The 13,028-nt window shown below is 39.9% G+C and overlaps 2 protein-coding genes across 6 annotated transcripts in view; one reads left to right on the top strand and one right to left on the bottom strand.

Annotated features, from left to right (window-relative positions):
- LOC116531757 (5-hydroxytryptamine receptor 5B) overlaps positions 1-12,270 on the top strand; it is a 29,159-nt gene extending 16,889 nt beyond the window's left edge. Inside the window, exon 2 of the mRNA XM_032250667.1 lies at positions 11,592-12,270. Coding sequence (XP_032106558.1) covers positions 11,592-11,927 — 336 coding nt within the window. The 3' untranslated portion in view covers positions 11,928-12,270. The remainder of the gene's footprint in view (positions 1-11,591) is intronic.
- CCDC93 (coiled-coil domain containing 93) overlaps positions 8,784-13,028 on the bottom strand; it is a 99,118-nt gene continuing 94,873 nt past the window's right edge. For all 5 annotated transcript variants that reach the window (XM_032250660.1, XM_032250661.1, XM_032250662.1 and 2 more), the window contains one exon: positions 8,784-8,897. In XM_032250660.1, coding sequence (XP_032106551.1) covers positions 8,799-8,897 — 99 coding nt within the window. In that variant the 3' untranslated portion in view covers positions 8,784-8,798. The remainder of the gene's footprint in view (positions 8,898-13,028) is intronic.

The following is a 13,028-nucleotide window of genomic DNA, read 5'->3' as shown; positions in this document are numbered from 1 at the left end:
AGTTCTTCAGGTTTCAGACGCTTAGACTTACATCAGTGATTTGTCAGGGGCTCTTGGGCCTTCAGCCACATCCTGAAGGCTGAGCTAGCAGCTTCCCGACTTTTGAGGTTTGGGGACTTGGACTGGCTTCTTTGCTCCTCAGCTTGCAGATGGCCTATTGTAGGACTTCACCTTGTGATTGTGTGAGTCAATGCTCCTTAATAAACTCCCCTTCATATGTACATCTATCTTATTAGTTCTGTCCTTCTAGAGAAACCTGACTAATACACTCACCAAATTTTTGGTTCTTATGAGGGTGTTTCTTTATATGGACAGTTCAATTTGTTGTTTCTGCAGAGAGAACAATAAATGAAGCCTTGTATTTGGCCATCTTTGCTCTGCCTCCGAATGAGTACTGTAATGTTTTATATATATATGTATATAATATATATATATATATATATATATATATACATCCACATACATTTTATTGATATCAAGAAAACTAATATATTTATCACTTTACATATTTTATTTTTGTAGTGACAAAATTTAAAATATGTTGTAACAGTTTTTAAATATGCATCACATTAACTATAGGCACCTTGCTGTGCAATAGATTTTGAAAAATTTTTCCCTTCATCTAACTAAAACTTTGTACTATATAGTCAAAGTCTTTCCATTCCCTAGCCCCTTTACCCCCTACCATCCAGCCTCTGGTATCCACCACTCTATTCTCTACCTCTGTAATTTGATTTTTTAGATTTCACATAAAAGTTAGGTCATGAAGTATTTATCTTTCTGTCCCTGTTTTTTTTTTTTTCTTTTTCAATTGGCATCATGTTCTCCAGGTTCAACTATGTTGCCACAAATAATAGAATTTCCTCCTTTTTTAAGCTAAACAGTATTCTATTGTATATATATGCAGGTCACATTTTCCTTATTCATCTATTGATGGACCCTTAGGTTGATTTCATATCTTGGCTATTGTGAATAATTCTGCAATGAACATTGGGGTGAAGATATCTCTTTAACATACTAAATACCCAGAAGTGGGATTCCTGGACCATAAGATAATTCTCTTTTTAGCTTTTTGAAGAACCTCCATAGAGTTCTCAATAATGGATGTGCTAATGGAAACTCTCACCAACAATCTGCAAGCGTTCTGTTAGTTCCACATCCTCACCAACACTTCTCTTTCGTCTTTTTGATAATTGCCATTCTAACAGATATGATGTGATATCTCATTGTGATTTTAATATGCATTCTCTGATTACTGATGTTGATCCTTCTTTTTCTCATAAACCTCTTGGCCATTTGTATATCTTCTTTTGAGAAGTATCTATTGAAGTCTTTTGTCCATTTTTAATCAGGTTGTTTTCTTGCTGTGGAGTTTTTCAAGTTCCTTATATATTTTAGATATTAACCCCATATTAGATATGTCATTTGCAAATATTTTCTCTCATTCTGTAAGTTGTCTCTTTATACTGTTAATTGTTTCTTTTGCTATGTAGAAGCTTTTTGGTTTAATGTAATCTCATTTGTCTATTTTTGCTTTTGTTGTCTGTGCTTTAAGGATCATATCCCCAAAATTATTACATATATACATCTATCAATGTCAAGAAGATTTTCCCTATGTTTTCTTCTAGTACTCTTAGAGTTTCAGGTCTTACATTTAAGTCATTAATATATTTTGAGTTGATTTTTGTATAAGAGGTAAGATAAGCATCCAACTTTATTCTTCTGTATGTGGGTATCTAGTTTTTATTGAAAAATACCTAGTTATAATTTCATTTTATATATAGTATTTATTGAAGAGACTGTTTTTCTCCCCATTATGTGTTCTCAGCACATGTATAGAAAATCAATTGACCACCGATACATGAATATATTTCTGGACTCTCTGTCATGTTTCATTGGCCAAAGTGTCTGTTTTTATGCCAGTGCCATGCTGATATGGTTTGGCTGTGTCTCCACTCAAATTTTATCTTGAATTGTTATCCCCATGTGTCATAAGGAACCCAGTGGAAGGTAACGGAATCATGGGGGCAGTTTTCCCCATGCTGTTCTCATGATAGTGAGTGACTTCTTACAGGATCTGATAGTTTAAGTGTCTGGCATTTCCCCTGCTTGCACTTCTCTCTCCTGCTGCCATGTGAAGAGGACACATTTACTTCCCCTTCTGGCATAATTGTAAGTTTCCTGAGGCTTTCCCAGCTATGCAGAACTGTGAGTCAACTAAACCTTCTTCCTTTATAAATTACCCAGTCTTGGGTATTTCCTCATAGCAGGGTAAAAATGAACTAATACAGTAAGTGGGTACTGAGGTAGTGAGGTGATGCTATTAAAGATACCTGAAAATGTGGAAGCAACTTTGGAACTAGGTAACAGACAGAGGTTGGAAGAGTTTGGAGGCCTCAGAAACAGACAGGAAAATGTGGGAAAGTTGGAAACTTCCTAGATACTTGGAGGGCTTAGAAGACAGGAAGATATGAGGAAGTTTGGAACTTTCTAGAGACTTGTTGAATGGTTTTGATCAATATGCTGATATTGTTATGAACAATGAAGTCCAGGTGGTCTCAGATGGAGATGAGGAACTTCTTGGGAAATGGAGCAGAAGTGTTTCTTGCTATGCTTTAGCAGAGACTGGAGGCATTTTGCCCCTACCCTAGAGATCTGTGGAACGTTGAACTTGAGAGAGATGATTTAGGGTATCTGGCAGAAGAAATTTCTAAGTGACAATGCACTCAAGAGGTTGCAAAGCAAAAAAATCTGAAAAATATGCAGCCCAATGATGTGGTAGAAAAGAAAAACCCATTTTCTGCGAAGAAATTCAAGCCTGTTGCAGAAATTTGCATAACTAATGAGGAGCTGAATCTTAATCACCAACACAATGGGGAAAACGTCTCCAGGGTATGTCAGAGACCTATATGGCAGCCCCTCTCATCACAAGCCTGGAAGCCTAGAAGGAAAACATGGTTTCATGGGCTGGGCCCAGGTCCCAACTGCTCTGTGCAACCTTGGGACATGGTGCCCTGCATTCCAGCTGCTTCAGCTTTAGCCATGGCTAAAAGGGACATAGGTACAGCTCAGGCCATTGCTTTGGAGGGTGCAAGCCCCAAGCCTTGGCAGCTTCTATGTGGTGTTGAGCCAGCAGGTGCACAGAAACCAAGAATTGAGGCTTGGGAACCTCAGCCTAGATTTCAGAGGATGTGTGGAAACACCTGGATGTCCAGGCAGAATTTTGCTGCAGGGGTGGAGCTCTCATGGAGAACCTCTGCTAGGGCAGTGCGAAAGGGAAATGTGGGGTTGGAGCCTCCACACAGAATCCACTGGGGCACTGCCTTCCAGAATGGTAGATCCACCAATAGCTTGCACTGTGCAACAGGAAAAGCCGTAGACACTCAATGCCAACCCATGAAAGCATCTGAGAGGGGGCTGTACCCTGAGAAGCCACAGGGGAAGAGCTTCCCAAGGCCATGGGAGATTACCTCTTGCATCAGTGTGGCCTAGATGTGAGATATGGAGTCAAAGGATATCATTCTGGAAATTTAAGGCTAAATAACTGCCTTATTGGATTTTGGACTTGCATGGGACCTATAGCCCCTTTGTTTTGGCCAATTTCTCCCATTTGGAGTGGGTGTATTTACCCAGTGTCTGTATTTCCACTGAATCTAGAAAGTAGCTAACTTGCTTTTGATTTTACAAGTCTATAGGCAGAACAGACTTACCTTCTCTCAGAAAAACTTTGAACTTGGACTTTTGGGTTAATGCTGAAATGAGTTAAGACTTTGGAGGACTGTTGGGAAGGCATGATTTTGTTTTGAAATGTGAGAACATGAGATTTGGGAGGGGCCAGTTATGGCATGATATAGTTTGGCTATGTCTCCACCCAAATCTCATCTTGAATTGTAATCCCCACATGTTGTGGAAGAGATCCAATGGGAGGTAACTGAATCATGGGGGCAGTTTCCACCATGCCATTTTCAGGTTAATGAGTTCTTATGAAATATGATGGCTTTATAAGTGTCTGGCATTTCCCTTGCTGGCACTTCTCTCTCCTACTGCCATGTGAAGGACATATTTTCTTCCCCTTCCACCATGATTATAAGTTTCGTGAGATCTCCCCAGGTATGCAGAACTGTGAGTCAGTTCTAAATTATAAATTATGCAGTTCTGGGTATTCCTTCATAGTAGCATGCAAATGAACTAACACACATGCTATTTTGGTTACTATAGCTTTGTAGCATAATTTGAAATCAGGTAGTGTGATGCCCCCAGCTTTGTTCATTTTGCTTAATTACTTTGGCTTAGGATCATTTGTGTTTCCATATAAATTTTAAGATTCTTTTTTCTATTTATGTGAAAAATGACATTGATACTTTGATAGGGATTGCATTGTACCTCTAGATCACTTGGTTAATGTGAACATTTTAACAATATTAGTTCTTCTAATTCATAAACATGCCATAACTTTTTCCTTATATCTTCTTTATTTCATTAATGTTTTACAATTTTTAGCATACAGATTTTTCACTGCCTTGGATCTGTTTATTTCTAAGTATTTTTTATGTTATTGTAAATGAAACTGTTAATTTTTTTCAGACAGTTCATTGTTAGTGTATAAAAACACTACTGATTTGTGTATATTAATTTTCTATCTTGCAACCTCACTGAATTTGCTTACTAGTTCCAACATTTTTTTAGTGGAGTGTTTAGGGTTTTCTATATATAAAATTATGTTGCTAACAACATGATTTTCACTTCTTTCTTTTTTACTTGGATGCCTTTTACTTCTCTCTCTCTCTCTCTCTCTTTTTTTTTTTTTTTTTTTTTGCTTTTTTTTTCTCTCTCTCTCTCTCTCTCTTTTTTTTTTTTTTTTTGTGCCTAATTCCTCTGGCTAGGACTTCACCAGTATTATATGTTGAAAAGAAGTGACGCTGGGCATCTGTGTCTTGTTCCTGATATTAGAGAAAAAGCTTTACACTTTTTAACCACTGAGTATGATGTTGTGGGTTTGTCATATATGGCCCTTATCATGTTGAGCTGAATTACATTACTTCTATGCCTAATTTGTTGAGAATTTTTATCATGAAAAGATGTTGAATTTTGTCTGGGATTTTTTCTACATCTATTGAGATGATCATATGATTTGTTTTTCATTCTGTTAATGCGGTATAGCACATTTATTGACTTGTGTAAGATGAACCATTCTTGCATCCCAGGGATAAATCCCACTTGATCATGGTGACTGCTCCCTTTAATGAATTTAGTTTGCTAGTATTTTGTGGAGGATTTTTGCATCTATGTTCATCAGAGATATCGGCCTGTAACTTCCTTTTCTTGTAGTGTCCTTTTATGTTTTTACTGCCTTGCCAATGCTTACTTGTAATCTGGATCACCCGAAAGACTGAGCAGCTGGTGGGCTTCTGGATAGAACCAAAAATGAAAGCTGGGTTCAGCCTGAGCTCAGATATGAAAAGAGGGTGGTAGAAAATCACCACTCTTCTTCTGATTCTATTTAAAAAGCTGTGGGCTCAAACACATTCTCATGCCAAACTGCAAGGTTACTTTAACTCTAGAAAATTAAATGTTATGAATCAAATTGTATCAGTGATGACAAAACATCTGGCTATGGTTTTATTCCTTTAAGACTGGCACCTAATTGTCTGAAAACTTTCAAAGATACTTGGATGCATCAAGTATTTTCCCTACACCTTCAGAAATATCCATGGTTCTCTAAGTCTCTATAAAGTTCTTCCTTGTTCCCCCTACATCATTGTGTTCATCCTGCCTCTTTACCACTGTTTCCCTGTCTATTTTCTCTCTTAATGGATTGTTAGGGAATATTGGAGGAAGAGCGAGAGAAACAAAATGGGTATAAGAAGTATGGTATAGGGATCGTGTATTTCTTATATCTGTGTAGTGTTTGGAGAACATTGGACTTCTCAGTGGAAAAACAAGACCTAAACTCCATGCTTCTTAACTTTTTGGGGTAGGTCACAGAATTCCTTGAAAACTAAAGAAAGATTTGAACTTGTTACCCAGAAATCTATATAGCTGCTAGCTTGCCCAATTTGCATTAAACAATTCCTGAAGCCCTTTCCTGGAGGAGAAAGCTCAGCCTTCTGTAGTGCTGGCTTGCCTGTGAGGAGGAACTCACGGTGGGTATTGACTAGGACTCTCTGAGGCGGGGGTAGTCTTCTGTCCTGGAGCCCTGGCCCTGTAAGGCACATATCAGAACACTGAAGCTAAATAATGCATAGTGAAAAAGACACAACTTCTGCTATCCTCATTGTATCCACCCCCTGTACAAGGAATCAGCTTCTAGTAGTATAGGGGGATGGTTTTAGATAGATGATATCGGAGCTGAAAACACAAATGTACTTAACCTTAATTACCACACTTGATTACACCTTCCCCTTCTTAGCATTAACTCCAGGAGGTCCTTAGCCATGGCAGGGTGACTAAACTCCCAAACAAACCAAATAAATAAATAAATAAATAAATAAATCCATGTTTTCCAAATAGCAGTAGCAATTGTGCTTTATGTTATGAGCATACCCAAGAGCTTAATAAGACTACATTCTGTTGTGCCTATAATTACACTAAGGGGAGAGTTTATTTTCTTCAAGCCTAGCAGTGTTCTCAATTTGGTTTTACAGGAAAATCTCATTAAGAAAGAGCTGAGAAAATTTTCCTTTAGGCTCTAAAATAAGCCAGCCCTGTTTGTTTACTTTGGGGGCATTTTTATTAGTTATCTCTTTAAAGTGCCTTAGAGAGAAATAAGACCTGAGCTTGGTTATCTCACTAAACCTCAGACAGAGAGAATGAAGCCCGAGGTGTTCTGACCACTTATCTGCAAGCTCTGATCAGAAATTGTACATTCCAGTTATAATCCAGATTGCCTTTTAGCTTAATTGGGAAGTTCTCAATGTCCTTTCCTCAGATGTGGTAGGGCTTGAGTCGCTGATAGGATTAATGTGGTCCCCTGACACCAACCTCGTAAAGCATCTTACTATAATCAGTGTGTGACCCTTGTAGTCACAACACAGAGTGGTAGGTTCCACAAATGATTAAGGAACTGTTCTTCTTTCTGATTTTTTTCTATTATTTCTTCTTCTAAAGACATTTGTCTGACAACATTAGAGGATTGAAGGTTTGGAAGTTTTTTTCTGTGGCAGCTGGCATTTTTTAGAGGGGCGGGAGGAGATGGGAGCCATGAAGTTGACCTTTACTGAGAGCCTACTCTGTACCACGGTCTCCTTCAGTCCTCACAATGAGCCTATGATAGAGGTAAGGTTCTTCTTGGTAGGATATTAGAAATGGGGACCCAGCTTGGAAGTCGAGCTAATATTTAATGTGCTCTGAGCCTTGGTTTCCTCCTTCCTTCCTTAGGGGGTTGCTGTCATAACTGAGTAGGACCGTGTGTGGAGCCACCTAGCCAAGTGCTAGACATATGTCAAGAACTATGAAGGGTCTGAGATTTTACTCTGCCTGCAGGCTAACAAGTCAGCCTGCCATTACTGGATGCTGGCAGAAGACATGATGCTCTTGGGTTGGAGTTGAAAAACTTTGTTACACAGTGTGAGCTTCAGCTATGGATCAGTTCCCCTTTCACTCAAAGTCCCACAGGAGTGATATGGATGGTTCTGATGGGTTTGCATCACAGCAGAGAACTCCCAGGTTAGGGAACCTGAATCTTTTGCCTAGTGTTGGACAGTTCCTTCTGTTCTTATTTTTTGTATTATTTATTACATATTTTTTATATTATAAAAAAGAAGCCTGAATCTTTTATAATTGGTTGCAAACAAGTTTACCCCCTTTTCCACTGGGAGATAGTGTCTCTATCTTCCAGAGCTGTTTGCTGTACAAACATCCTGGAAAAACTGGTTTATAACAAAGGCTGCCAGAATCTTTGCTAGCAAAATGTGTAGGAATGCAAGAGACTTGCAAGAGAGTTATCTCCCCTACACATTTCTTTATTCAATAGATATTTATTGAGTACTTACTGTATACCATACATCACATTAGGTGCTAGGGATTCTTCAGTAGACAGAATACTCAAGGTCCCTACCCTTGTAGAGTGTTTGTCATGACACAATATTCTGAATGACATCTACAAATTCACGCTCCAATATAAAGAGGGGCTCTGGCTGGCAGGCCAGTTCTCAGCTGCCTCTTCAGAGAGTACATGTTTGCCCTCCAATATAAGGGAGATGTTGTTTGTTCTTTTTTCCTCCAAGTGGCAGGTGGGGAGGATGCTGGAGGTATACTAGCAAAGGAAAGGACTCTATCCTCATCTCCATGATCTTTTATCAGACTGGCTGAATGACTTTCCAAATTATCAGGTAAACGCACCTGACACTGTAACTTAAGCATGTCCATAGAATGACCCTGTATGGCAATACAGGCAATACCGTACCTATGGGAATAGTGGGACAGAATATTTAAAATTGAGACCTCATGAGAAATGTCAGTACATTGTTCCTATACACACAGGTGATCAATCAGGGTCTGAGCATTTGTTGTCTGGCTGATTTGATCCTTAATTAATTTTGAATGGAAAAGCCCTAGAATCTATAAAGACATTTAGAAAACTCATCTTTTAGGTCATGTTTTAGCATGGCAGAAAGAAACCTGCAGCCCTGGAACCATGGAGACTGGGCAGACACCTTGGTTCTGCCTTTCCCTGCTTGTGTGGCCTTGTTTATAGTGTTCTCTCTCTCCAGCCTCTGTATTCAGAGCACTTCTCCTTTTACAACAGGACCAGAAAGTCCCAGGTAGTACTGGTTGTGTGGATTCAACAATTCATATTCTCACCTTCCTGATGAGCAAATTCTAAATCCAGGGTCAGAGGCCTCTTGAGCATGAGTGGTCATAAGACAGGTGTGCAGAGGGGCACTGAGGGCCAAAGGCTGCAGAGAGACAAGAGGAAAGAGGGAGACTCTGGGGTGCCCCCAGAGCTGGTTGCTAGAGGCCCAGGATTGCCTGAGGAGCCATAGATGCTCATTCTGCAAGCGCCCCAACATAAATATGACCCCAAAAATAGATTCTGTAGGAACCCATTCAGATTGATCACTTTTACTCAAAGATGCAGAATAACATGCAGGGGTTAAGAGGGTGGGCTCTCCTTTAAATTACCCAAGTTTGACTTTTAGCTCTAACAATAAGCAACTGTGTGACTTTGGACCAAGGTATCTAACCTTTCAGAGTGGTTTCTCAGCTGTGAAGTGGGGATGATAATATAATCTCTTAAGGAAGAATGAAAGTCATCTATTGCAGGCATGTAGCACATGTCTGTTTCATAGCAGCTTCTCAGGAGTTGTACTGCTTCTTCTTTGTTTATGTTGATTTTCTAATAGAAATTACACATTGAACTGAAAAAACCAAGCTAGTCATCTCCTAGCAAAATAATAGTAATAATCACCCACAATTGGCTCATTTTCTTTGAGGCTGTTTCTGGAAAGATTCCATTGCCTTCCAGCATCACTCTGCACAGGCTGTACCAGGCTCAGGCTGAAAAGCTGTGAACACAGGGCTTCTAGCAAACAGACATCTTGACAGAGCACAGGTGGACCCTGCTCAGTGCTGCAGTGGTAGAGCCAGGTGTGTTTTAAATGAACCGATGTAATCAGACTTCCTTTTGTTTCTCTTCCCCCAGGATCTCTTTGAACTGAACTTACCCCATCAATTTCCTTACTTGAATAGCTTAACGAGGATTTGGAATTTCATTACACAGTGAAGGAACTCAAGTGCCTGGAAGGTCATTCAGGTCAGCATAGAAATGGCTGGAAAAGTGCCCATTAATGAGCTTAGTGGGAGAAAAATAACAACAAAATCACTTTCCATTTCCTCTCATGCTCTGGTGATGTTTTTCTCTCCCAACAAGGGACTGCTAAATATCCATGGGGTGATTTCAGGATGCCAAGTTTTATCCTTTAGACTTCCTCTGGTGACTTGATGATAGTCTACTAGGATGTGGATGGGTCAGTATTATCTCCTGTAAACAGAAACGGTTACATGCAGCTTCCACTGCCTGTAGACTGGGAAGCCTTGGAATGGCTCATTAAAGAAGGACTCAATATTTTACTTCACAGTCTTCTTGCTTGAATGGTTTCTGAAGAGATGCTAGATGTAATTCTTATTTTTGCTACCCTACAGGTTTTCCCTTTGGCATCTTCCAAGACTTTTGTTCTTTATTTTTGCTTTTCTCAAGATTAAATATGATATGCCTAGGTGTCTGTATTTTATATTTTGGTATTTATTCTTCTTGGTGTTCTTTAACCTCCCTGGATCTGTGGTTTGGTGTCTGATATCAACTAGGGAAATTCTCAGTCATTATTGCTTCAAATATTGCTTATGTTCCTTTCTTTGCTCTGCTTCTGGTATTCTCATTAAGTGTATTTACAACATTTGTAGTTGTCTTACCATTCTGGATTATTCTATTTTTATAAATCTTTTTTCTATTTATGTTTAGGTTGCGAAAGTTTCTAGTGTCATATCCTGAAGCTCAGAGGTTCCTTCCTCAGCTGTGCCCAGTCTACTAATGAATCTATGAAAGGAGAGTCTTCTTTTGCTGTCTTGATATCTAACATTTTAAAATTTCTTTTTTAGAATTTCAGTTTCTTTGCTTTACATTATTCATCTGTTCTTGCATATTGTCTACTTTTTATTTTAAAGCGGTTATATTAATCATAGTTTAAAAAAATTCATTGGTAATTGCCACATCAAGGCTATCTTTGACTCTGGTTTGATGCGTGTTTAGCCTTTTCAAACTGTGTTTTTTGCCTTTTAGTGTGCCTTGTAATTTTTTTGTTGAAAGGTAGACATGATGCATTGGGTAAAAGGAACTGTGAAGATAGGCCTTTAGTTAATATGGTGGCGAGGTATGGGAGAAGGGCAAGTGTTCTGTTGTCATGTGACTACTGAGAACTGATTAGGTCTCAGTTGTTTTAGAGCCTGTGCACCTGGACTGTAAACTTCACTAGTGCTTCTCAATGGTACTTCCCCCTTAGGTGGGACAGAATGGCTACAGGGGGCTGGAGTTGGGTATTTCCCTTCCCCCAGGTATATTAGGCTCTGATAAAAGCCCCTCAGGTTAGGCTCTGGTAAGTTAATTCTCATAAGGGTAGGCCCTATTAAGAACAGAATGGTTTGGTGTATTTCAAAATGGATTCTTTTCCCTTCTCCTTGGCAAAAGCACAGGGTGATTTTTCTCCAGTATTCACTGTGTGGACCTGATAGAGACCCTGGAGAAAATAAAACATAAAAATGTCTACCTCCACACTCTACTCCCCTCCATGTCTAAGTTCTCCTGGAGTTTTTAACTGTCAGATTTTTCCACACGGAGCCTCTAGCAATTTGTCAGTTAGAGTTTACGTTTTCTCACCCCAGCAGTGGTTCCTGCAGAAGTTTCTGCTTGTGGGTTTTTGCTCTGGAAAGCTGTGATTCTCTGTATTCACCGGACTCTCCCATTTTTGGAGCAGCATTTAGCACTGTGACCTGACTTCTCTGACAAATCTAAGAGGAGCTGTTGACTTTCTGGTTTGTTCAGCTTCTTCCCTGTTTTTCTGTTTTATTTTGTAATTCCATATTTTCTTTGTTCTAAGGTAAAGGAAGCACCTGATGAGGCTGAAATGGTGTTTACAGCACATTGCAGAGCAACAATGGCCTTTCAGGCGAGTGGAGACTCCTGGCGGGAGCAGAAGGAGAAGCGGGCAGCCATGATGGTGGGAATTCTGATCGGTGTGTTTGTGCTGTGCTGGATCCCCTTCTTCCTGACGGAGCTCATCAGCCCACTCTGTGCCTGCAGCCTGCCCCCCATCTGGAAAAGCATATTTCTGTGGCTTGGCTACTCCAATTCTTTCTTCAACCCGCTGATTTACACAGCTTTTAACAAGAACTACAACAATGCCTTCAAGAGCCTCTTTAATAAGCAGAGATGAAGACAGGGGTTAGAGAGACATGAGTAGAGTTGTAAGGAGGCAGGAAACTTGGACTTTTTCATCAGTGATCTGAGATCCTTCCCTCCACAGCTGAGTGCTAATGCTGTCTGAAGAGTTATACCATTGGGCCTGGACTGTAGAAGCAGCAGAGCCCAGGCTCTCAAGAAAGACAGCATAGGTCTGGCAGGGGTTGTAACTATGCCTTCTTCCCATGTGCATGGCAGACGTTGCCAGTCGGCCATGGCTTGTCTCCCCACTGAGCAACAACTCCATCTCAGAATCCTTTCCAGGACAGCCTCTAGGCAGCTACTCTTGATTGTTTAAAATGGATGCAAGAGTTGAAGCTGATTTGCTATTCCTTTCTTAATAGTATATTCCTCAGAGGGGGTTTCTCAGCACTCAAGAGACTTCCTTCTTTCTGAGAAGAGCCCTGTCTACATCTTTTATCAACCTTACTTATCTTCCCCAGCCTCTTATGCTTCCCCAATAGGATAGTGTATCCCAATTTGTGAGAAGATAAGGAGTCCTTCATCAGTGAGAGATGCTTCTGGATATTCAGGTTGCTCTGTAAGTCAATTAAATTGGCATTTCTGGGAGGTGCAACCCCAGGCAAGTGTTTTTTAGAGCTTGTCAGGCAATTCAATTCTAGCTCAGAATCATTCTTGTGGTGTACACACAGGCATATGATGCCAAGACGGGAAAAATGATGCCCATTTTAGGACTCAAAACCAACAATCCTTCACCTCCACCCAAAACTGCCATAGTGACTCGTAGCCTTCCAGAAAATGTTAAATGTGGCCCAGAAGTATAGGAATCCAAAGGCATGGACTACATCATCTTGGCCATAGTCTACCTGATTTTGGAGGCAGAATAGCTGTCTATTGCTTTTTAATTTCCACCATTGGCTCGTTTGATAACTGAGTTACATAGACATTCTTCACACTTATACTAAAAAGTACCAGTATTTTAAGGTTTATCAGAGAATACAGATCCACAGTTCCTCTTCCAAAGCCTTTGGGACCAGATGCGTTTCAGAATCCAGAATTTTGGGGATTTTAGAAAGGCATACACACACACACACACACACACACACACACACAC

Source organism: Sapajus apella, unplaced genomic scaffold (genome assembly GCF_009761245.1).
Source record: "Sapajus apella isolate SASKATOON/1434 unplaced genomic scaffold, GSC_monkey_1.0 scaffold72, whole genome shotgun sequence".
NCBI lineage: Eukaryota > Metazoa > Chordata > Mammalia > Primates > Cebidae > Sapajus > Sapajus apella.
Note: the sequence above shows the minus strand (reverse complement) of the source record. Positions and strands in the feature narration are given on the sequence as shown.